Genomic DNA, 23,834 nt, shown 5'->3' with positions numbered 1-23,834 from the left:
CACGGCAGTTGTAAAGTTAGTAACACGGTTGTTGAATGAACCCGGTTTCCCATTGACTTTGCTTGTCAGCGGGTCACAAAAGGGGATCATGTGACCCCGGGACACTGCGACCGTTGTAAATATGAGTCAGTGGCCACAAGCGTCTGAATTTTGATCACATGGCCCTCGGGATGTTGCAACGGTCGTAAGGATAAAAAACGGTCATCAGTCCCTTTTTTTCAGAGCTGAAGATAGCAGTAGGGACAGGGACAGGGATAAAGACAGGGATAGGGACACCGACACGAACAGGGATAGGGACAAGGACAGGGACAGGACAAGGATAGAGATAGAGACAGAGACAGGGACAGGAACACAGATAGGGATAGGGCAAGGTCAGGGTCAGGGTCAGGACAGGACAGGGATAGAGACAGGGACATGGACACGGACACGGACAGGGACAGGGATAGGGATAGGGATAGGAACAAGGACAGGGTCAGGGAAAAGGTCAGGGACAGGACAGGACAGGGATAGAGATAGAGACAGGGACAGAGACAGGAACAGGAACAGAGATAGGGATAGGGCAAGGCCAGGGTCAGGACAGGACAGGACAGGGATAGAGACAGGGACAGGGATAGAGACAGGGACACGGACATGGACACGGACAGGGATAGAGACAGGGACAGAGACAGGGATAGGGATAGGAACAAGGACAGGGTCAGGGACAGGACAAGGATAGGGATAGAGACAGGGACAGAGATAGAGATAGGGATAGGAACAAGGACAGGGATAGGGACAGGACAGGGTCAGGGACAGGACAAGGATAGGGATAGAGACAGGGACAGAGATAGAGATAGGGATAGGAACAAGGACAGGGACAGGGACAGGACAGGGATAGAGACAGGGACAGGGACATGGACATGGACATGGACAGGACAGGGATAGGGATAGGAACAGGGACAGGGACAAGGACAGGGACAAGGACAGGGACAGGGACAGGACAGGGATAGAGACAGGGACAGGGATAGGAACAAGGACAGGGTCAGGGACAGGACAGGACAGGACAGGGATAGAGACAGGGACAGGGACAGGGACATGGACATGGACACGGACACGGACAGGACAGGGATAGGGATAGGGATAGGGACAGGGACAGAGATAGGGACAGGACAGGGACAGGAACAAGGACAAGGACAGGGACAAGGACAGGACAGGGATAGAGACAGGGACAGGATAGGACAGGACAGAACAAAAACTTTATTGTCACTTTAAATGCACACTAATCAGCATCATTAAAATGAAATTTTGTTGCATTCAGCTCTCAAAAAAAAAATACCATTATGCATATACCCACATACACTCACATATATGACGCAGAGAAACATCACCGTCTACTTCAAGTGTACACATACACCTGGCGAAAAAAAAAAAGAATCCAGCGAATTTACCAGGCTGATGGCATTTAAGGAACCAAGCTGTTGCAGAATCTAAGAGTTCTGCTATAAATAGGAGTCACACCCTGGAGTCACATGACTGCATTTTTTGGCCTTTGGCCATTGGCCCACTTTTACATCCATTTAGAGCGTCCCACAGTCACAAACACACTTGCGGTATTTACTTCCAGATTTTTGGCAAAAATACTCAAGAGAAAACAAGGGTCCACTGAACGGCCACCCCCCAAAAAAGTTTGTAAAAGAGGATTGGTTATGTGATGACCCAGTTTATGACTGTCATGGATTACGACGTGATGAAAAGGCTCCATTTCAGTTATAAGTCAAAGACTACCCATATAGCTGGTGCCCTGACATTGCATGAGATGCAGACTCAAATAAAGATAGTTGTCTACATACAAGCATTAGTTTAGCAATCATTTGAAGTTACAACGGCACGGGAAAAAAAGTGACTTATATCCAGTTTTCACACTTACGACGGTCACAGCATCTCTATGGTCATGTGATCAAAATTTGGGCATTTGCCAACGGGTATGTCTTGGTGACCGTTCCATTGTCCAGGGGTCATGTGATCACCATTCCTAGCCAGCTTCTGACAACCAAAGTCAATGAGACAAGCCAGGTTCTGTTAACAACCACGTGATTCATTTGACAACAGGGACAAAAACAAGGTCGTAAAATGGGGCACAAGCCACTTGGCAAGTGTCTTGGTTAGCAATGGATATTTTCGGCTCGTTTGTGGTTGCAAGTCAAGTACTAGCTGTAGTGCATCAGAACGTAGAAGAACTTGATGTATCTGCTCTGATCACCAAAATAGGGGTGTCTCTTGGACTGCAAGGAGATCCGATCAGTCGATCCTAAAGGAAATCAACCCTGGCTGTTCTTTGAAAGGACAGATCCTGAAGCTGAAAGGCTCAAATGTTTTGTCCCCCAAATGAGAAGAGAGGAGACCTTGGAGAAGACCCCGATGTTGAAGAAGATGGAAGGCGAAAGGAGAAGGAGACGGCAGAGGAGGAGATGGTTAGATGGTGTCATTGAGGCAATGAACGTCAATGTGGGCAAACTCTGTGAGACAGCGGAGGACACAGGGCGGAGGGCTGCCATGCTTGGTCCATAAGGTCCCAAAGAGTCAGACAGTGACTGAACAACAACAGTCAAAAGATAGTGAAAGCTGTAGGCAAGTCCTAAAAGGCTGGAGAAAGCATGGCTCATGGTGTCCACCTTAAACACCAAGCTCGGTTCAGAACTGACAAAGAGGTGGACTCCATCCTCACCTAGATACCATTTCTGGAAGAAGAAGAAAAACACCCAGAGAGCGGGCCATCTGTCCTATTTGCTGACTGCCAGCAGCCCTAAAAGTAGGCATAGGTGGGTGTCTGTGGAACATCTGATTCCTGTCCTGTCCATGAAGGAAAAGCCATCAAAGGAGACTTCAGTTCTCCACACTTGGATTTTGACCACTCCACGTACATACCCCCTCAGGGTAGAAAGTCCTTGCCCCGTTCTGTGTTGACACATGGAGTTCTCAGAGACACACAGAGCTGCTGATCCAAGCTTTTGTTGACTGTTCCTGCTTGGTCCTAGAAAGCCACGAGGGAATATCTCACAAGCTGCATATTTTTATTTGAGCCACCTCCAAATAGCTGGTTGGAGACAGGGAGAGAGCCAGGCCTTGTAGAGGGGCCCTTGCCATATAATCTTGAAAAGGGGATATTCATCAAGCAGGAAACACCTAAGAAATTTTTTTCCAGTGAGCTTTCCTACTTCAGTGATTGGCTTCTTCATGGTGGGCTTGGTGAAAAACTGAAGCATCCCCTTTTAAAGAAACAAACCCTCACCCCTTTGAGAATTTCCAGCTGTCTGCAAAAGAAAATCCCTCTTGTCCCAAAAGAGCAAGATTTTTTCAACTTTTCTTATCCTACAGGTTTAATTCTTGGTTCCTCACTCACATCCTTAAGGATATATTCCCCAACTTCCTATGATACACCAACATAGGTTATAGGCCAGGCTTTTCAGAAAACAAAATTTGCCATTTGTCTGAAATGTTATAGGCCATTCCTGCCTGAGCAGGGGTTGGACTAGACGACCTCCAAGGTCCCTTCCAACTTGATGATGATGATGATGATGATGATGATGATATGATAAAAAGGCAGCCGTATTGTGCAAATCTCTAATAACAGAAAGAGATTGTTAAGTCAAGTAGAAATATAAAGCAACTTTTGAACTAGCGCTTTACACAAAAGACTCAAAAAGGCAAACTCCCAAATTACTAATAAGAATATATATATATATATATATATATATATATATATATATATAATAAAGTTGTAAGGGACCCTGGAGGTCATCGAGTCCAACCCCCTGCTCAGGCAGGAAACCCTGTACCATTTCAGACAAATGGCTGTCCAGTCTCTTCTTAAAAACTTCCAGTGTTGGAGCATTCACCACTTCTGGAGGCAGGTTGTTCCACTGGTTAATTGTTTTAACTGTCAGGAAGTTTCTCCTTAGTTCTAGGTTGATTCTCTCCTTGATTAGTTTCCACCCATTGCTTCTTGTCCTGCCTTCAGGCGCTTTGGAGAATAGCTTGACTGCCTCTTCTTTGGGGCAGCCCCTGAGATATTAGAACACTGCTATCATGTCCCCCTCATCCTTCTCTTTTTTTTTTTTTTTTTTTTTTATTGAAAATTTTTAAATTTTTACAAAAACAAATCCCCTTCCCATACCCCCCCCAACCCTACCTCACCCCCCTCCTCCCCAACCTCCCAAACCCTCCCCTAGACTTCCCAGAGCTGAGTACAGGCTTAATTGAGAAAAAAAACTTAAAACACTTTTAAAACCTAAACAAATTTAAATACAATCATCATTCTATATAAACTCCCTCCAAAAACGCAAATTTAAACATTACTTTCTTTGAATATCTATAGCTATAATGTAAAATCTAATTTCTCCCTCTTTCTTTATCCTAATACAAAAAGATAAACATATAAACCTTTGTTGTACCATTAAAAATAAATACTCTTAGAAAACTTAAAGTAAATACATATTTCCTTCAATCTTCATCATCTTCTCACCTATCAAAAAAAAAAAAAAAAAAACTTAAAAATCCTAAACAAATCTAGACACATTTAGTTAAACAAATTATTTTCTCTTAAAAATATTAATAATAATATTTAAAAGCTTGAAACACTTTTAAATCCTAAACAAATCTAAATACAATCATCATTCTATATAAACTTTCTCCAAAAACACAGATTTAAGCATTACTTTCTTTCCTAAACAAATCTAGACATTTAATTAAGCAAATTATTTTCTCTTAGAAATATTAATAATAATATTTAAAAACCAAATTTAAGCATTACTTGAAACTTAAACAAATTATACTCCCTTCGAAACACAAATTTATTAGAATCCCCTCACTGAAATAAACAAATTATAATCCCTTCAAAACACAGGTTTAAACAATATTATCATTAAAGGTTTAAAACTTAAAACTGAAATATATTATTATCCCAAAACACATATTTAGACATTACATAAGACATTTTCCAAAAACGATATAAGTTTTACTTCTCCCACAATCTCAATAGTAAACTTCTTGTCTAAAGTTCTCATTCAATGTCCATAATTTTCTGTCCAATAACCAGTTGCACCCACTATAAACACAAACTTCTTATCTAAAATTTTCATTCAATATCCATAATCTTCTGTCTAATAGCCAGTTGCATCTACTATAAGCACAATCCATATTGGTCTCTCTTGCCCGCAAGCATCGAAAAAAATGCGTGGAATTCTGCCCTTGAAGATCGCTCCAAAGAGTTTGTAAGTCCTGGTTGACCCACCAGCTCAGGAATCAGTACCTGTGAAACTTCCTCAACCTCCTTCTTCTGTTGGTCTTTCTCTTTACATTTATATGTTACTTTTTCTTTACATTTATATGTTGCACAAGTCTCAGGGACCGATACCTGTAAAACTTCCTCAGTAAATTCCTCCTTGTGTTGATCTTCACAGTTGTAAGTTGTACAAGTTATCCTCTGCCCGTTCCTCTCTTGTTGGTGCCCCTCAAGCTGAAATTTCCCAATTTCGATTTCAGGCAGCAATTCCACCCTTGAAGATTGCTCCAAAGACTTTGTAGGTCTAACTTCTCCCAGAGCTACCCTTGAAGATTGCTCCAAAGACTTTGTAAGTCCAACATCTCCCAGAGATTCAGAGACCGCTGAATATGAAACTTCCTTAACCTTCTTCTGTTGCTGCTTTTCTTTGGAGTTATGTGCTACACAAGTTGTCTTCTGCTCCTCAATCTGGACTTGTTGAGACCTAATAGATGGCGATGCACATACCCCCAGGACCGAAGTATAAAAATCTTTTGCTTGAGAAACAGTATTAAGTCTATGACATGTCCCCAGGTAGTTCACCACCATTCCAGTCGGAATATCCCATCTGAATAGAATTTTTCTCTTTTTAAGTTCATTTACTAGAAAAGCAAACTCCTTTCTTCTTCTTAAAATTTTAGATGGGATCTCCTTAAAAATTATGACATCTTGTGAAGCAATTTGAAATCTCTTCTTATAATAGGCTTGCACAATTTGATTGCGTAAGGATCTTTTACCAAAGTAAATTACCACATCTCTTGGCAGATTCTTCTGTGCTGCCACCACAGAGTTAACCCTAAATAATTTTTCAATTTCACTAAGTATTCCCTCTTTTTCTTTATTCAAAATCAATGCAAAGTCCTTTGCAACCATTTCTTTCAAATCTTCTTGAAAAGACTCTTCCAGGCCTCTGATTCTTAAGGCATATTCCATTTGTCCATATTGAAGCATAAGAATCTCATTTTCCATTTCTTTTTCCATACTTTCAATTTTCCCCTCCATTATGTCCACTTTTTCAGCTACCTCTTCCACATGGGAGTTCACCTTTTCAAGAACAGAAGCAACTCCTTCTAAAGCCAAAACAAAATCTTGTCTCAAGATCTTATTATTTTCCTCTAAAATCTTTTTCATTTCTGCCCTAATTTGAATTATAACATCTCCCATCATGTTTTGCAAATCCTTCATAGTTATTAGCTGACCCCCAGAAGAGGGTGAAACTGTTGATTTAGAAGCTGTAGAAATCCCTGGACGCTTTGGAGCCATCTTAAAGAAAAACCTTTAGCCCTTCTTAAAAAATTATAAAAATTCCTTCAAAAATCATAACTCCCTCCAAAGAAGGTCATTATAATAAAAAGAAAAAAGGGGGAAAAAAAGGAAGAGAAAAAGAATTAAAAAAAAGCTTTAATCCTTCTTAAAAATTGCAAAAAATTAAACAGAAAAAAGTCCTTCAAAAAAGAGTCATTACAATATAAAGAAGGGAGAAGAAAAAAATAATAATAATAATAATAATAATTAAATAGAAAAAGTCCATTCCAAAAAAAAAATACTTAGAGATACCAAAAACAACCATTCCAATCATAAGAAAATAAAAAGGGAAAGGGAAAGGAAAGAAAAAGAAACACAAAAAAGCCTGCCGGTCAACATTCTAACTTCAAAAAAAAAAAAAACACCGAGAGATTTGCCGATCGCCATTTTACTTTCCCTTTCAACAGAGAAAAAAAAAAATAAAATAAAATAAAAAGAGAGAATAAAAATAGAAGCAAGTCTTAAAACTTAAAATCCAAATAAATCAAAGAAAGCAAAAACTAAATCCTCTACTCAGCTCTGTCCGTTTATAAAAAAAAAAACTCACCAGTTCTCTTTAAGCACGGAGGTGTTTGCAGCGGCTCGTTTTGTCCCTGAGGACAAAAACAGCTGGGAAGCGGAGACAAGTCCGAACTCCGTGGGAGCACTCCTTTCACCCCCCCCCAAAAAAACTTGGGGGGTGCAAAAGAGGCTCTACCACTATTCGGACACTCTCTACCCCCCCCCTTTGCCCGGGAGGGGGATTTTGAACCGCTGAACAGCTGGTGTCTGCTGTTCATAGCGGTTCTTACACTTGCCCAGGAAAGACGGCTACAAAGTAGCCGCCATCGCGCGCGCAAAATCCACCGGAAGTCCCTTCTCTTTGTTAAACTAGACATACCCAATTCTAGCTACCGTTCCTTATATGCTTTAGCCTCCAGTCCCCTAATCATCTTTGTTGCTCTTCTCTGTATTCTTTCTAGAGTCTCAGCATCTGTTGCACTTCACCTACAAGGAAGTAATTACAGAGCAAATTTGTGTGTTTGATTTGGTGCTTATTTATTTATATCCTGCCTTTATTGCTTTTATAAATAATTTCAAGGTAGTGAACATACCTTATTTTAGCACAACAATCCTGTGAGATGGGTACGTAGGGCTGAGAGAGAGGGACTGGTCCCAAGTCATTTTTCATGCCCAAGGCAGAATAGAACTCACTGTCTCCTGATGATTGGACCAAAGTCACCCAGTTGGCTTTCATGCCTAAGGTGAGTCTAGAACAGGGATTCTCAACCTGGGGGTCGGGACCCCATTTGGGGTCAAACGACCATTTCACGGGGGTCGCCAAACAACGGAGTCTGCCATTTTTTCCCCCTTTTCCTTAGCTGTGCTACGCCCTTTTATTCTATTGGCTTTTGAAAGCCAATAGAATAGACTCTCTTGAATAGAGTCTAATTCTATTGGCTTTCAAAAGCCAATAGGAATTGTCCAGGCTTTCTCTGTCCCATTCTGCAAACGGTGCTGCACCAGTTGAGTAGTCCTCGACTTACGACTGGTTGAGTAGTCCTCGACTTACGACCGGTTGGGGGTCGCAGCATTAAAAAGGTTGAGAACCACTGGTCTAGAACTCAGAGTCTCTGATTTCTAGGCTGGGAGTTAATATTGTTATAATAAACCTATTAAAAAAAGACTGGTGAACGTCTCTTGTTTCACAAATGTTTCAGAAGTGTCCTTGGAAAAGGAATATTTGGGGCTTAAATAAATCTTGTTTAAAAACATGGGGCTCTCCCCTTTCTTTTGTTTACGCCATTCAGTCGTCAGGAGTCGTGCCTGATTCAATGGCACTTATGTAATGTAACTATTATTACTCATCCTGACCTTTTATGTTCCTCCCATTTATACTTTTACTGGCCTTGGGGATTATCCTCCTGTTTTGTTAAAAGCCCTCCTCTTTCATTATTTATGTCTGCAAAAGAACATAACCAGACCATCCTGGAAGTGATAGGAAACTGATCCTCAACTAGATTATTCTTTCAGCTATGCTTTTCAAAGAGAGGGAGCGGGTGGGGGGGGGGAATTTGCTCAAGTTCAGAGTAAAAGCAAGATGCCCAAACTTGTGGCCTTCCAGATATAGCTAAATTCCCAGGAGTCCTAGCCAGCCTGCTCAATGGTGAGAAAGATGGAATTTGATGTTCAACATTCAGGGATCTACAGAAGGACCCCAAGCTTGGTATAAGAACAGAGCAATAGAGTTGGAAGGCGCTTTGGAGGTCTTCTAGTCCAACCCCCTGCTCAAGCAGGAAACCCTATAACCGTGGTGGCGAACCTACGGCACGGGTGCCACAGGTGGCACGCAGAGCCCTTTCTGTGGGCACGTGTGCCGTTGCCCCAGTCCTACACCTTCAACGGGGTTTTATAATACCTTTTCGTTTTAGCCCTCCACCGCCATGTGCAAAAAAAAAAGGTTCAATCAATCAATTTCAACTTCTCGCAGGAAAAAAAAAGTTCTCGCAAAGTTGGAATTGATTGATTGAACTTTTTAGTCCCACCCAGTCTGTCGTTACCACTGCAGCCATGCCCACTCAATAGGCCACACCCACCCAATGGGCCACGCCCACCTGGCACCCAACAATACATAAGTGTGTTTTGGGTTGCAGTTTGGGCACTCGGTCTCTAAAAGGTTCGCCATCACTGCCCTATACTATTTCAGACAAATGGTTGTCCAATGTATTCTTGAAAGTCTCCAGTGATGGAGCACCCATAACTTCTGAAGACAAGCCGTTCCACTGGTTAATTGTTCTCACTATCAGGGAATTTCTCCTTAGTTCTACGTTGGTTCTCTCCTTGATTAGTTTCCACCCATTGCTTCTTGTCCTGCCTTCTGGTGTTTGGGAAAATAGCTTGACGCCCTCTTCTTTGGGGCAGCTCCTCAGATATTGCTATCATATCATCCCTAATCCTTTTTTTTATTAAAGTAGACATGCCCAATTCCTGCAACTGTTCTTGACATGTTTTGGCCTAATTATCTTTGTTGCTCTTCCCTGCATTCTGTGGGAAGTTAGTCTCCCAGAGAAGGAAATATTAAAAGGGCAGAAAAATATATTTCCTCAAAAAATCTTAAAGAGGCAAAAAAGCATGCCCAGTTTTTCTTAATAGCCCCAAGTCTCCCTCCCCCAAGCAGAAACCAGCTCTGTAGAAATGCAGATGTAAATAATCCAGGAAGTTTGGAGGCCCAGCTGGAAGATTAAGAAGACAAAGACACCTAAAATCTACATACCCCACCTAAAGTCTAAGACAGGACATAATAGGATTAACCCACAGATGCCAAAGGGCGCACCCCGACTCAGGTCAGAATACATGACGCAGGAAATACAAAGCCTCAAACAGAAACAGGAACAACTCCAAACAAAAGCCCCAGAGGGTATAAAAACCCATCTCTACATGTGCTCTCTCTCTTTTCTTCCAGAGCCATCTTTCTGTCTGGCTCTCCTCTTCAATAAACTGCAACCTTCTTTCTAAAGCAGTCGCCATGTTGTTTATCCCCGGCTTGGACTGAACCATGAGGAAGACTTTTCTTTCAACAAATCTTTCTAGAGATACAGATGGCCCACAATTCCTTTTGTGAGATCTCTGGGCCACTCTTTAAGACAGGGATGGGCCATTAATTTTCCCAAGGGGGTGACATGAAAAACATGGACTGTTGTGGAAGGCCAAACCAATAGAGCTGTGAAGGTGCATAGGCCCGCAGGTACGCACTTATATACATTTTTTAAAAAAAATAGCAGTCGCCTTCAAAATAAAAACAGTGCAGTTGTATTGAGTGCACACTTATTTACATATGATTTCTAATTTCCAATTGACATCTCAGGGGCTGAACAAGGACAGCCAAAGAGGGGGGGGGAATAAAATAACCAGGTTTGGTTTAAGAGAACCTCCAGAACATTTGGAGAAGGCACTTTCATGTCATTGGGAAAAGTGCTCAAAGGTAATTAGAATTAAGAAGCTCACCAACCGTGGTGAAGAATGTCATGGTCCATGAGCTTCTGCATCAGCCGGATGCCTGTCTCACGGTCGGGAGCTTCTTTGTGGTCAATCAACCAGTCAATGAGTTCCTTGGCCACGAAGCAATTCGGGTAGGTGCGAAGGTGATAGCGACGATCCTTTATAAGCTTGCCATCATGAAGACGAAGCCTAGGAGGGAAAACCAGATGCAGGAGGACCTTAGATCCTGAAGTAACATCCTTTGTCCTATTGGTGGGATTCAAATACCTGAACGACCAATTTTCTTATTGGATGCAGGCCTGGGCCTTCAAGGCATAGAATGCACTTCTAGAAGTAGCATCCACGCACTTCTGGCAGGCCATTCTAGGCCTGGGAGGCCTCCTCCAGGCTTCTGAGGCCTAGAATGGACTTCCGGAAGTAGCATCCACGCACTACCAGTGGGCTGTTCTAGGCTTGGGAGGCCTCCTCCAGGCCTCCAAGGCCTAGAATGGACTTCAGGAAGTGGCATCCACGCACTTCCAGTGGGCTGTTCTAGGCCTGGGAGGCCTCCTCCAGACCTCTGAGGCCTAGACTGGACTTCCGGAAGCACTGTGCATTAAGCCGGTTCTCCGAACTCAGCAAAATTCTACTGAACCGGTGCGAACCAGCTGAATCCCACCACTGCTTTGTCGAAATATGAGCGGAAGGCTCATATTTGGACTATCAAAGATAAAAGTGAAAGGTTTCTCCTGTCCAGTTGTATCTGACTCTAGGGGATGCTTCTCATCTCCATTTCTTAGGCGAGGAAGCCAAGGTGGAAGACATTTCGTTGGTTTTGTGGCCATCATGACAATACCCCAAGGCACACGGAACACTGTTGCCTTCCCACTGAAGTGATACCTATTTACCTACTCGCATTTTGAACTGCTGAATAGGGAGGAGCTGGGGCAAGGAACGGGAACTCACCCCATTGCGCAGCACGTGGGTCTTGAACCTGGGCTGACAGCTCTCCAAGTTCTGTGTTTTAACCGCTGAGCCATCACGTTTCCCCTCCCCCACCCCCGCTTTAGACTTCCACAAGAAGCTAAATCGAGTGGAAACACACCAGGCCATTCTTTGTCAAACAGCTTTGATGGGCTTGGCTTATTTTACTCATCCTTTGGGCATTGAGTGATGCTTCCTAGAATGGTCAGCTGCTCCGAACAAATAGAGAGAGTTCTTGACTTACAACCACAATTGGGACCAGAACTTCTGTTGCTAAGCAAGGTGATTGTTAAACGAATCACCACTGTCATTAAGTGACACACTTGTTAAGCAAATCTGGCTTCCCCCATTGACTTTGCTTGCCAGAAGCTGGCTAGTCGCAAATACTGTACCTATTCTAAGTTGTTACCTTTAGAAACAGCAGAATGGCCAGTCAAACCTTTGCAATCTCTTCTTCTCCTCCTCCTCCTCCTCCTCCTCTTCCTCTTCCTCTTCCTCCTCCTCCTCCTCCTCCTCTCCTTAAATCTCACTGCCTTCTAGCAATGATGGTATTATCTAATTGGGTCATGAAACATCAGCAAAAAAACCACTAAGCTCAGAGAACTCCAAGAATTCCACAGCTGCCCTCCTCCTCCTCCTCCTCTTCCTCCTAATCACGTGACCATGAGGATGCTGAGATGGTTGTGAGCAAAAACGGCAGACTCCTGAGTTCGAATCCCATCCTTGGGCATGAAAGCTGCCTGTGTGACTTTGGGCCAGTCCTTCTCTCCCAGCCCAGCCTACTTCACAGGATTGTTGTTGTGGGAAAAATAGGAGTACAGAGATGTGCTGCATATGTTCACCACCCTGAGTTATTCATAAAAATAATAAAGAGGGTGATATCGAATGAATGAATGAATGAATGAATGAATGAATGAATGAATACATCAGCCCAATTACTGATGGAGAACAGTGGGCTGTTCATTACAGAGTTCCACAATGAACCAAAGCTGAACTGAAGATTGAACAAGGTTACCCAGCCCTGAACTCTCCAGATTTATGATCCCATAATCCTGGGAGGAACCCAGAAGCAATGGAGGCCAGCGTCTCCATGGAACAGGCTCTTCTCCAAAATTTGGCCTGAGGCCCAGAACGTCTCAAGTGATGGCTTTGCTTTGTCAAGGTCTCTCCGAGGACAGAACAGCTCCGACCTCGGGTGAGAACATTAAACAAAAATAAATCACGCACTATCTGATGCCACCCAGCCTCTCCGAGGCCATTTTTCGAAGGCTGCTTTGGTTTAAACAGATGGACGCTTCAGCGATTCAAACATCTCTTGTTACTAGTGGGCTAAAATCTCATTTTGATATTTCTGCCCAGATTTTAATCCTCTACTGCAGGGGTCTGCAACCTTGACAACTTTAAGACTTGTGGACTTCAGCTCCCAGAATTCCTCAGCCAGCATAGCTGGCTGAGGAATTCTGGGAACTGAAGTCCACAAGTCTTAAAGCAGCCAAGTTTGGAGACCCCTGTTCTAGGGGCACCAAACGATTATGAAAGACAGCCCATTGGGGGTATCAGCAGAGTCATGGGGTGAAATGAACAGCTATGGAGACACAGAATTGCAGAATAACAGACTCGGAAGGACTTTAGAGGTCTTCTAGTCCAACCCCCTGCTCAGGCAGGAGACCCTATACCATTTCAGAGAAATAATTGTCCAATCTCTTCTTAAAAACCTCCAGTGATTGAGCGCCCACAATTTCTGAAGGCAAGTCGTTCCACGGATTAATTGTTCTCACTGTCAGGAAGTTTCTCCTTAGTTCTAGGTTGATTCTCTCCTTGATATGTTTCCATCCATTGCTTCTTGTCCTGCCTTCAGGTGCTTCAGACAATAATCCAACCCCTTCTTCTCTGTGACAGCCCCTCAAACGTTGGAAGGCTGCTATCACCTCGCCCTCTAGTCTTTCTTTTCACTAGGCTAGACATACCCAATTCCCGCAACCGTCTACAACACATTTGTGCATCTTGCTTCATTCTGTGGAATGTGAACAAGGAACAACAAATGTCCTTTGTAAACCTACAAAGGACAAGTATAACCAATTAAGAAATCTGGTTTGACAAGAACTGGTTTTTTTCTCTCTCAAAGAACTCATTTAAACCAAAAGTGGCTGGTAATTTACAATGAACCTCAATTAGCCTCAGATCCAGATTTTCAGAGATAAAACCAAAGGGCGGGCAGAGCAGAAAAAAGGTGCATGCCAAAAGAGTCCAGCTAAATTTATCAAATGTCAAACAGAATGTCATTGATCCACAGTTTCCCCTGTGAAAAACAAAGATAAAGATTCAAAGAAGGTCCCACTTATATGGTCCCTGACAATTCTTGACGTATGACCAGAACTGACACCAGAATTTCCACTGATAAGTTGTTATGTAAGTCACCAAAGTTACCAAATTTTGCCTCAGTCATTAAGGGAATCCCCGAAATTGTTAAATGAATCATGCAGTCATTAAGCGAATCGGCTTCCCCTGCTGCTTGTAGGCTGGGAACGTCACAGAGGGGGGTCACATGACCCTGGGATGCTCCCACCTTCATGAATACATGCCAGTTGCCAAGCACCCAAATTTGGATCACATGGCTATGGGGATGCTGCAAGGGTCATAAGTCATTTTTTTCAGGCCCGTTGTAATTTCAGTCACTAAACAAATGGCTGTAATTTGAGGACTACCTGTATATGTAACGTTCTTTCTGCAGGCAAAAATTCTTTAGTGTAAGGCAGTGTTTCCCAAACTTGACAATTTTAAGGCATGAGGACTTCAACTCCCAGAATTCCATAGCCAGCAATGCTGGCTGTGGAATTCTGGGAGTTGAAGTCCACATGCCTTAAAATTGTCAAGTTTGGGAAACACTGGTGTAAGGTATGGAAGAGAAATGAAGACTATAGATAGATTTCATAAAATGAAAAAGTAAGGTTCTACATTTAGGCAAGAAAAACCAAATGTACAAATATAATACAGGCGGTACCTGCCTTGAGGTAGCAACTGTGAGAGAGCTCTCGAAGTCCTAGTGGACAATCCCTTAAATATGAGCCAGCTGTGTGCTGCAGCTGCCAAAAAGGCCAACACAGTGTTAGGCTGCATTAACAGAGCGATAGAATCAAGATCACATGAAGTATTAATACCACTTTACAACGCTTTGGTAAGGCCACACTTGGAATACTGCATCCAGCTGGTCGCCATTATATAAAAAAGATGTTGAGACTTTAGAAAGAGTGCAGAGAAGAACACAAAGATGATTAGGGGGTTGGAGGCTAAAACATATGAAGAACAATTGCAGGAATTGGGTATGTCTAGCAGCTTAATGAAAAGAAGGACTAGGGGTGACAGGATAGCATTGTTCCAATATCACAGGGGCTGCCCCAAAGAAGAGGGAGTCAAGCTATTCTCCACAGTGCCTGAAGGCAGGACAAGAAGCAATGGATGGAAACTAACCAAGGAGACAAGCAACCTAGAACTAAGGAGAAACTTCCTGACAGACAGAACAATTAATCAGTGGAACAACCTGCCTCCAGAAGCTGTGAATGCTCCAGCACTGGACGTTTTTAAGAAAAGACTAGACAAACATTTGTCTGGAATGGTATAGGGTATCCTCCCTCAGCTAGGGGTTGGACTAGAAGACCTCCAAGGTTCCTCCCAACTCTATTCTGTTATTACCTCTGTATGATTACTTTTGCTATGTACACAAGGCTCAAGAAGCAAAGTAAACCCATTTTCCCTGGCTGCATACGCAAGCAATATTGGCATAGCTTTTTGCAACCTGCCCCAATCAGGAAGATAAGCTTGGCTGAGACACCTGTTCTCAAACAAGAGGTGACCTTTTACAGCTGGCAGCTCCTTATCAGAATCTGAATTAATTGCCAATTCATTGGCTTATTTATGGCTTTATCTTCAGCTGAGAGAACAAGGAAGGTAAGATCAACAGTGAGATGCTGGATGGCTTAAGCCAGGGGTCTTCAAACTCGGCCCTTTTATGACTTGTGGACTTCAACTCCCAGAATTCCTCAGCCAGGCACACTGGCTGAGGAATTCTAGGAGTTGAAGTCCACAAGTCATAAAAGGGCTAAGTTTGAAGACCCCTGGCTTAAGAGAATCCCATAATTCATAGGCCCTGCCTGAACCATATGGAATGGATATGCCACATCTGCATTAACAACTTTGGTCTCTATACGGGGCATCTGTCATAGGTTTGTGGGCTCCTTTCAGATCTAAAGAGAAAGGTTTGGGGCCAGGTAATTTGAATGACCAACTCCCCAATTACTTCAACCTGGCCCCCCAGAGCCAAAAAGGCAGGGGATGTTGAGGGTGCCCACTATCAAGGAAGAACATCTGGTGGGTCTGAGGGAAAAGGGTCTTCTCTGTGGTAGCTCCCTACCATAACAGTTCTTTAGCATTTTTGGACTTGATCTAGGATGCTCAGAGTTTCCCATTTGAAACTATGGTGAAATATGTCCCAAAACAACCGAGCACAGAATGCATCCAGTTTTGGTCACCACAATGTACTTTTTCTAGAGTACAGAGAAGAGCAACAAAGGTGATCAGGGGATTATAGGCTAAAACATATGAAGAACGGTTGCTGGAATTGAGTATGTCTAGTTTAATGAAGAGAAGAACAAGGGATGAGATGATAGCAATCTTCCAATATCTCAGGGGTTGCCACAAAGAAGCTATTCTCCAAAGCACCTGAAGGCAGGACAAGAAGCAACAGATGGAAACTGACCAAGGAGAGAAGCAACCTAGAACTAAGGAGAAATTTCCTGACGGTGAGAACAATTAACCAGTGGAACAACCTGCCTCCAGAAGTTGTGAATGCTCCAACCCTGGAAGTTTTTAAGAAGAGACTGGACAGCCATTTGTCCGAAATGATATAGGGTTTCCTGCTTGAGCAGGGGGTTGGACTAGATAGAAGACCTCCAAGGTCTCTTCCAACTATTATTATTACTATTACTATTACTACTACTACTACTACTACTACTATTATTATTATTATTATTATTATTATTATTATTCCAAGGACCCCACAGTTCAACCTTGATCTACAAATATCCTCTTCTATCGGTATTATCATCTGTACTGGTATTCATGGAGGAACCTGTGGTCCTCCATATCTGGTTGCTTGCTTGACATGAAAATTTACACTAACTTCTAAGGTCAGAGGAATTTTTATTGCGTCCATTGCTGAGTGCCTTGACTTGTGCAGCCATAAAATGTAGATATCAGAAGGGGTGGAAAGAACCTCAAGGCTTCCACAAGCACAGAGGTAATTTTGCCTATTCAAAAAAACCCAAATGTATTTGGTGATTGTGGAATGCTGAACATTAGAAAGCCACCTGAGATGGGGGACTATTTATTTATTTATGGTTTGGTTTTTATCCCATTTTCACTACTTTATAAGTAAGTCAAGGTGGTAAACATGTATAGTACTCCTTCCTCTTCCTATTTTCTCCACCACAACCACCTGGTGAGATGGGTTAGGCCAGGGGTAGGCAATCTTGTCTCTTTTATGACTGATGGACTTCAACTCCCAGAATTCCTGAGCCAGCCTGGCTCAGCTTGCAGACCTCTCCCTTTCCCCTCAGCGTGGCTGACTCAGGAATTCTGGGAGTTGAAGTCCACGAGTCATAAAAGAGCCAAGGTTGCTTACCCCTGGCCTAGGCCTAGGCCGCTTTATGACTCGTGGACTTCAACTCCCAGAATTCCTGAGGCAGCCTGGCTCAGCTTGGAAACCTCTCCCTCTCCCCTCAGCGTGGCTGGCTCAGGAATTCTGGGAGTTGAAGTCCACGAGTCATAAAAGAGCCAAGGTTGCCTACCCCTGGGCTGAGAGTGACTTGCCCAAAATCACCCAGCCAGCCTTCATGCCTAAGGCGGTACTAGAATTCACCAACTCCTGGTGATTGGCCCATCTCACACAGCCAGCTTTCATGCCTGTAGTGGGATTTGAACTAGAACTCACTGTCAGCTGGTGATTGGCTCAAAGTCACCCAGCTGGTTTTCATGCCTAAGGTGGGACTAGAACTCACCATCTCCTGGATTCTAGCCTTGTGCCTTCACCACCGGGATCAAACCTGCTCTTTTTTATGAGTCATTAATAAGGACAGAAGCTCAAAACTCTAACAGTGCTTGCCCTACCCTCCTTCTCATACGAAAGAGAGTGAAGGCAGAGCAATTTCCTTTTTTTTTTGTAAAATCTTCCTTGTTTTCCCACACTGAGCTCATATTTTGCTCATGGTCTCAAGCTCAGGTTTTGATAATGATCCCACATAACAAATAACAGAGTTGGAAGGGACCTTGAGGTCTTCTAGTCTGGTGTTGAAGCATTCACCATTTCTGGAGGCAGGTTGTTCCACTGATTAACTGTTCTCACTGTCAGGAAGTTTCTCCTTCGTTCTAGGTTGCTTCTCTCCTTGGTTAGTTTCCATCCATTGCTTCTTGTCCTGCCTTCAGGTGCTTTGGAGAATAGGCTGACCCATTCTTCTTTGTGGTTGCCCCTTAGATATAGTTGCATAGAAGAGTGTGTCTGGGCCTCTGGCTCTGTTTTTTCTTCGGAGGAAGAAGTAGAGTCTGGAATTTTTCTCAGCTAGTTCCAAAAATGTAGGTTTCAAATTCCACCAAGTCAGGCATTTGAAATGGAGCTTTAATGTTAAAGACATTAAACAGGTCGTTGGGTCTTTGACTCTCAAGTTGAATGCGTAGACTTTTTGAGATTTTTCTTGCCAACGTCAGCACAGAGGCATTGCTTGTTCAGAATTAAATAGTGGCTAAGAATTAAATGGTTGGCAGATTCTGTTTACAAGGGAGCAAAGATGGATGAAGATGATGGAACTTCTAAATGAACTTCTTTGATGAGAGAAGAACGGTTTACGTTTAGGGTGGACTGAAACCACTGACACTTTTTTTGCATAAAAACAGAAAAATGTGCATGATTTGGCGAAGGAAAGTATAGGAGAAAAATGTGAGCTGTTTTGTGATCACAGAGTAAGAGATACTTTTGCAATTGTATTGATATTGGCTGCAAAGGAAATTGAAAACCTCTTTCATTTTTTTTTCTTTTTTATTCTTTCTTTCTGCACTTTTCCTATCTTTCTTTACTATTATTTTCTTCCTTTCCTGTTTCTACTCTTCATTGGTTGGTGTTGGTTTTTACAAAGTTTATAAAACTTTTAATTACAAAATGATTTACAAAATAAAATTGAATAGTCAGGAGTTAGCTGGCCCGCACATGTAATAAATAAATAAATAAATAAATAAATAAATAAATAAATAAATAAATAAATAAATAAAATTTATTCAACTTCAACTTAAGACCTTTCACTTAGCAAACATTCAAAATTATAATGGACCTCCCCAGAGCATGACTTGAGGATAAATAGCAACTTGCCTGTTAATAATTCCTTTATTCTGCCAGGGGTTTTCAGAATAGAAGTGGACAGCCATTTGACTGAAATGGTATAGGGCAGGGGTAGGCAACCTTGGCTCTTTTATGACTCGTGGACTTCAACTCCCAGAATTCCTGAGCCAGCATGGAAACATCTCCCTTTTCCCTCAGCGCGGCTGGCTCAGGAATTCTGGGAGTTGAAGTCCACGAGTCATAAAAGAGCCAAGGTTGCCTACCCCTGGCTTAGCCCACTGTTTCTCAGCCTTGGGTACTTTAAGAGGTGTGGACTTCAACTCCCAGAATTCCTGAGCCAGCCATGCTGAGGGAAAAGGGAGAGGTTTCCAAGCTGAGCCATGCTGGCTCAGGAATTCTGGGAGTTGAAGTCCACGAGTCATAAAAGAGCCAAGGTTGCCTACCCCTCGTCTAAAGGATAAACTCTGTGTGATGACGACATCATGGAACTGCTGTATGTTTATATACATACCTGGATCTAGAGGTTAAACCAGGTTTCTCAACCACAGCCACTTCAAAGATGGGTGGATTTCAACTCCCAGAATTCCTGAGCCAGCCATGCTGAGGCGAAAGGGAGATTTCCAAGCTGAGCCAAGCTGGCTCAGGAATTCTGGGAGTTGAAGTCCACGAGTCATAAAAGAGCCAAGGTTGCCTACCCCTGGTATAGGGTCTCATGTTTGAGCAGGGGGTTGGACTAGATGACCTCCAAAGTCCCTTCCAACTTTAATGATGATGATGATGATGATGCAGGATCTTTTAGAGCAAACTAGGGATAATTCTCAACTTACAAACGTTCATTTACTGACCATCTGAAGTACAGCAGCACTGAAAAAAGTGACCTGACTTGTTTTTCTGCATTTATGACTGTTGCAACATCCTCGTGGTCATGTGATCAAAATTCCGACTCTTGGCAACTGCCCGTTATTTATGACAGTTTTTCAACATCCAGGGGTCTTGTGATCCGATTTTACTATCTTCTGACAAGCGAAGCCGATAGTGAAGCCAATGTTGCTAACTTAACAACTGCAGTGATTCACTTAACAACAGTGGCAAGGAAACTCACTTAACAACTGTCTTGCTTAGCAATCGAAATTTTGGGCTCAGTTGTACGTGTAAGTTGAAGAACGCCTGTCGTGACTTGACTAGAAAACAAAATAAGCAAATGAGGACTGGATGAGGTGTCCCCCAGGATCTTCTAAGTTCCTGCTGTTGTCGTGCTAATACATTATTTGTACAGATCCAGCAGGAGATTCTCATATTATAATGCAGATTTTCACCCTCCTTATCTGCATCTGATTTTTGTCTTGTCTTCACTGGAGTCATAGAATCATAGGGCTGAAAGGGACCCTGCAGGTTTTCTAATCTAACCCCCTGCTCAAAGCAGAAGTCCTTATACTATTTCCAGACAAATGGTTGTCCAATCTTTTCTTGAAAATCCACAGCACTCCAGTAACTGTACTCCCTGTCAGAAAATTCCTTCTTATTTTTTTCTTTTTTTTATAGAAAATTTTATTGATTTCTTAGTTTTACATTTAAATATTGGAAAAGCAATGTGGTGGCTGAGTTGGTCAATACTTCAATAACATACAAGTATCTTTAGTACAGATCTCAAACTATTACATTAAGTATTTCCTCTCTTTTCCCCTTGGTATTTACTGTCTCATATTTAAATTAATACAATTCTTATTACATCGATTAAATAAAAATATAACTTTCTTACGTTTATCAATCATTTTTAGTTTATACATATCCTAGTTGGTCTTTAAACATTCAATCTTTTTAGACTATCAATGTCCTGGTTAGTTCTCCCCAATTTTTAGTTTCCCATTAATATTTAAATTTAATATTTATACTTTCCAAGTTTAATATTTATACGTTTAACATTTATACTTTCCAAGTTTTAAATAACCCCAATTCCCTGTACCACAATTCATCACATGTTCTAATGTTCAGGATACACGTCTTATATATTTGATTTCTCACTATCTTACATCAACTAATTAATAATACAATATGATATTCTTACAGAAAATCCCTTATTTCTGGGTTGGATCTCCCTCTGATGCTTCTTATCCAGCCCTCAGATGCTATGGAGAATAAATCAATGCTCTCTTTCCTGTGACAGCCCTTAAGTATTGGAAGATGCTATCATATCTCCTCTCCATTGGGCTAGACCAGGGGTAGGCAACCTTGGCTCTTTTATGACTCATGGACTTCAACTCCCAGAATTCCAGAGCCAGTGTGACTTAGCATGGAAACTCTCCCTTTCCCCTCAGCGTGGCTGGCTCAGGAATTCTGGGAGTTGAAGTCCACAAAAGAGCCAAGGTTGCCTATCCCTGCCCTATATCAGGGGTACTCAACCTTGGCTCTTTTATGACTCGTGGACTTCAACTCCCAGAATTCCTGAGCCAGCATGGCTCAGCTTGGAAACCTCTCCCTTTCCTCTCAGTGTGGCTGGCTCAGGAATTCTGGGAGTTGAAGTCCACGAGTCATAAAAGGGCCAGGTCTGAAGACCCCTGATCTATTCTAAACCTGTGCATTTGTTTTTTTTTTCCTGCCTAAGTATCCTTATTTCATGCTTCCCTCTTTTTGCACATAAACCTTCACAAAAAGTATAATGTGGAGACATTCTCCATGACGAAACTTTGGCCATAAGTAAATTGGAACGATTCCAATGGCTAAGTGCAAATCTTGTTGGACCGGCACTGTTTTCAAACTTAGGACTCACATTTAATTACAGTAACAAGGGACTCAGAACATTGTTACACAACCTTTGGGTAAGTAAATACCCATTTTTCCTTCTTTTCCTGTTCTTTCTTTCTCTTTTTGGTGCTTCTTGCCTCCCATGTTAACGTCAACATTTTTCCTAGCTAGAAAAAAGAGATTTAGGGGAACATATTAATCAGCAAGTAAACTTTTATCAGTCCCCAGATCTAACTATCCTGCAAGACGCTTGAACCCAGAGCTAAATACATCATGTGACAGATGTCCAGGGATTGGTTATAGAAACACAATTTTCTTAGAAAATTTCTTTGTCAAATAGTAAGTGAACAGGATGCTGTTGATAACATTTTTTAAAAAAATCAACAGCATATCTCTTTTGGAGTCTGAATGCCAGTTCAACTAGGATTATTATTAACACTGCTTTCTCCCACTCTGAGTAGATCTACTTTTAGATCTACTCAAAGTTTAAACAGCTTTCCCCAGTCGGTTGGATGCAAAATACGCTAGAAATTCAATTTCTGAGCGCCCCCCATAGAATGAGGGATGACAATTGGGGAGTAAGTAAAGATCAGAAGAAGGAGGAAGGTGGGAGACGCGAAGGTGTGAAGAGGGAACAACTTAGAGATACGAACGACCAAAAAAAGGGGGGGAAAGAACTTACCTAATCCAAGACAGTGGGAGGTAGAAGGGAATAATGACACACCCACAAGCAGTGGAAGCAAGAAAAGAGGAGTCATCAGCATGGAAGCCACAATTAAAACGCAGTCAAATCAATTGGGACCTATGACAAGATCTAGGAGCCTTGTGCAAATGACGGCTCACCTATAAAGGCACTCTCCCATAGACCAACATTAACCCTGACGATGTCAGAAGTATCTGACGAAAGCTTGGTGATCGGTGATGGTATTAAACTTTTTTATAGTTTATTATATTCCTGGTGTTCACGTTTTTATTGGTAATTGGTTATGGATTCACCCAGGAATCAAGTTTGTATTTGTATATTCTTATTAGTATGTATGTATGTATGTATGTGTGTGTGTGTGTGTGTGTGTGTGTGTGTGTGTGTGTGTGTATATTCCCTTTTTGTCTACAGCCAATCGTTCTCAAAACATAAATTTGACAAGTTAGTGGGATTTTTTTCCCCTTCTGAAACTTGGGAAGTCTTTTTGCCTGAGGTTGCTAAACGCTGGACCCTGAAAACGGGAGAAGGAGAAAAAGTGAACCTTGATCAGAATAAAAGAACAACAGAGTTGGAAGGGACCTTGGAGGTCTTCTAGTCCAACCCCCTGCTCAAGCAGGACACCCTATAACCATTCCAGACAAATGGTTGTCCGATCACCCTTACGTACCTGAGCTGTTCTCCTGCAATCATGACCTCCACTCTGTGATGCTGCTCAGTGGCCCTTTGCTTGAAGATGCTGGTCAAGGTCTCCATCCCAGCCTGTCGGTTGAAGCCAACCGTGGCGAAGAGAGGCAGCTGTGGGTTGTGAGCCGCTAAGCAGCTACGCCTGGCTTTCCACCGGTGTGTTTGCCTTTCTGCACAGACCGGGGCGCCCTGCCAGAAACATCTTGTTAGCACTTTTAAAAGGAGATAAAGGCAAGCTGCTTACTTACTTTGCCTGGAGGGGTGGAGGAAAGATCGAGGGGTAAGTGAAGATTGTGGGAGAAAAAGGGCGTCCCTAAAGCCGAGAGGTGGAACTGGACCTGCCTCTTGCCTTCAAGGGCTGCTCCGCCTTAGCTGGAAGCCACGAGGAATGAGGGTCAAGGGCAGTTTCGCTCTGAAGGAGAAGGACGAGCTGAGATCAGTTGTGTTGAGACATGCTGGATCTCACCAATGTTAGAGAGCAAGTCCTGAGAAGGAGGAAGTGTCAGCAGAAGAACCAAGGATTTAGGTCTTCTCCTGTCCAGCTTTTGAGCTGTGGTGCTGGAGAAGATTCCTGCGTGTTCCTTAGAAAACAACGGCGACTAACAAACAAGTACAATGTAGTCCTCGACACGCCACAGTTCATTTAGTGCAGTGGTTCTCAACCTTTTTAATGCCGCGACCCCCGACTAGTCATAAGTTGAGGAATAAACCGGTCGTAGGTAGAGGACTAAACCGGTCATAAGTCAAGGACTACCCAACCGGTCGTAAGTCAAGGACTTTCC

The 23,834-nt window shown here is 42.6% G+C and overlaps 1 protein-coding gene across 4 annotated transcripts in view; it reads right to left on the bottom strand.

Moving 5' to 3' along the window:
- The window catches only part of LOC120307621 (DEP domain-containing mTOR-interacting protein-like), a 37,005-nt gene extending 13,653 nt beyond the window's left edge, over window positions 1-23,352 (bottom strand). Inside the window, exons 1-2 of one of the 4 annotated variants that reach the window (XM_039342545.1) lie at window positions 23,036-23,352; window positions 10,590-10,768 (exon numbers count right to left, since the gene is read on the bottom strand). In XM_039342545.1, the coding sequence (XP_039198479.1) occupies window positions 10,590-10,768; window positions 23,036-23,121 (265 nt within the window). In that variant the 5' untranslated portion in view covers window positions 23,122-23,352. Of the gene's footprint in view, window positions 1-1,340; window positions 3,644-10,589; window positions 10,769-11,951; window positions 11,971-22,347; window positions 22,546-23,035 lie in introns of those variants that run through there. The other 3 variants (XM_039342547.1, XM_039342548.1, XM_039342546.1) reach the window with 3 other exon arrangements.
- Between the last annotated feature and the right edge of the window lie 482 nt (window positions 23,353-23,834).

The sequence above is a fragment of the Crotalus tigris genome, unplaced genomic scaffold, assembly GCF_016545835.1.
Source record: "Crotalus tigris isolate CLP2741 ecotype Arizona unplaced genomic scaffold, ASM1654583v1 scf7180000017794.702064, whole genome shotgun sequence".
In the NCBI taxonomy this organism is placed as follows: Eukaryota; Metazoa; Chordata; class Lepidosauria; order Squamata; family Viperidae; genus Crotalus; species Crotalus tigris.
This window is presented reverse-complemented; position numbering and strand designations above follow the sequence as displayed.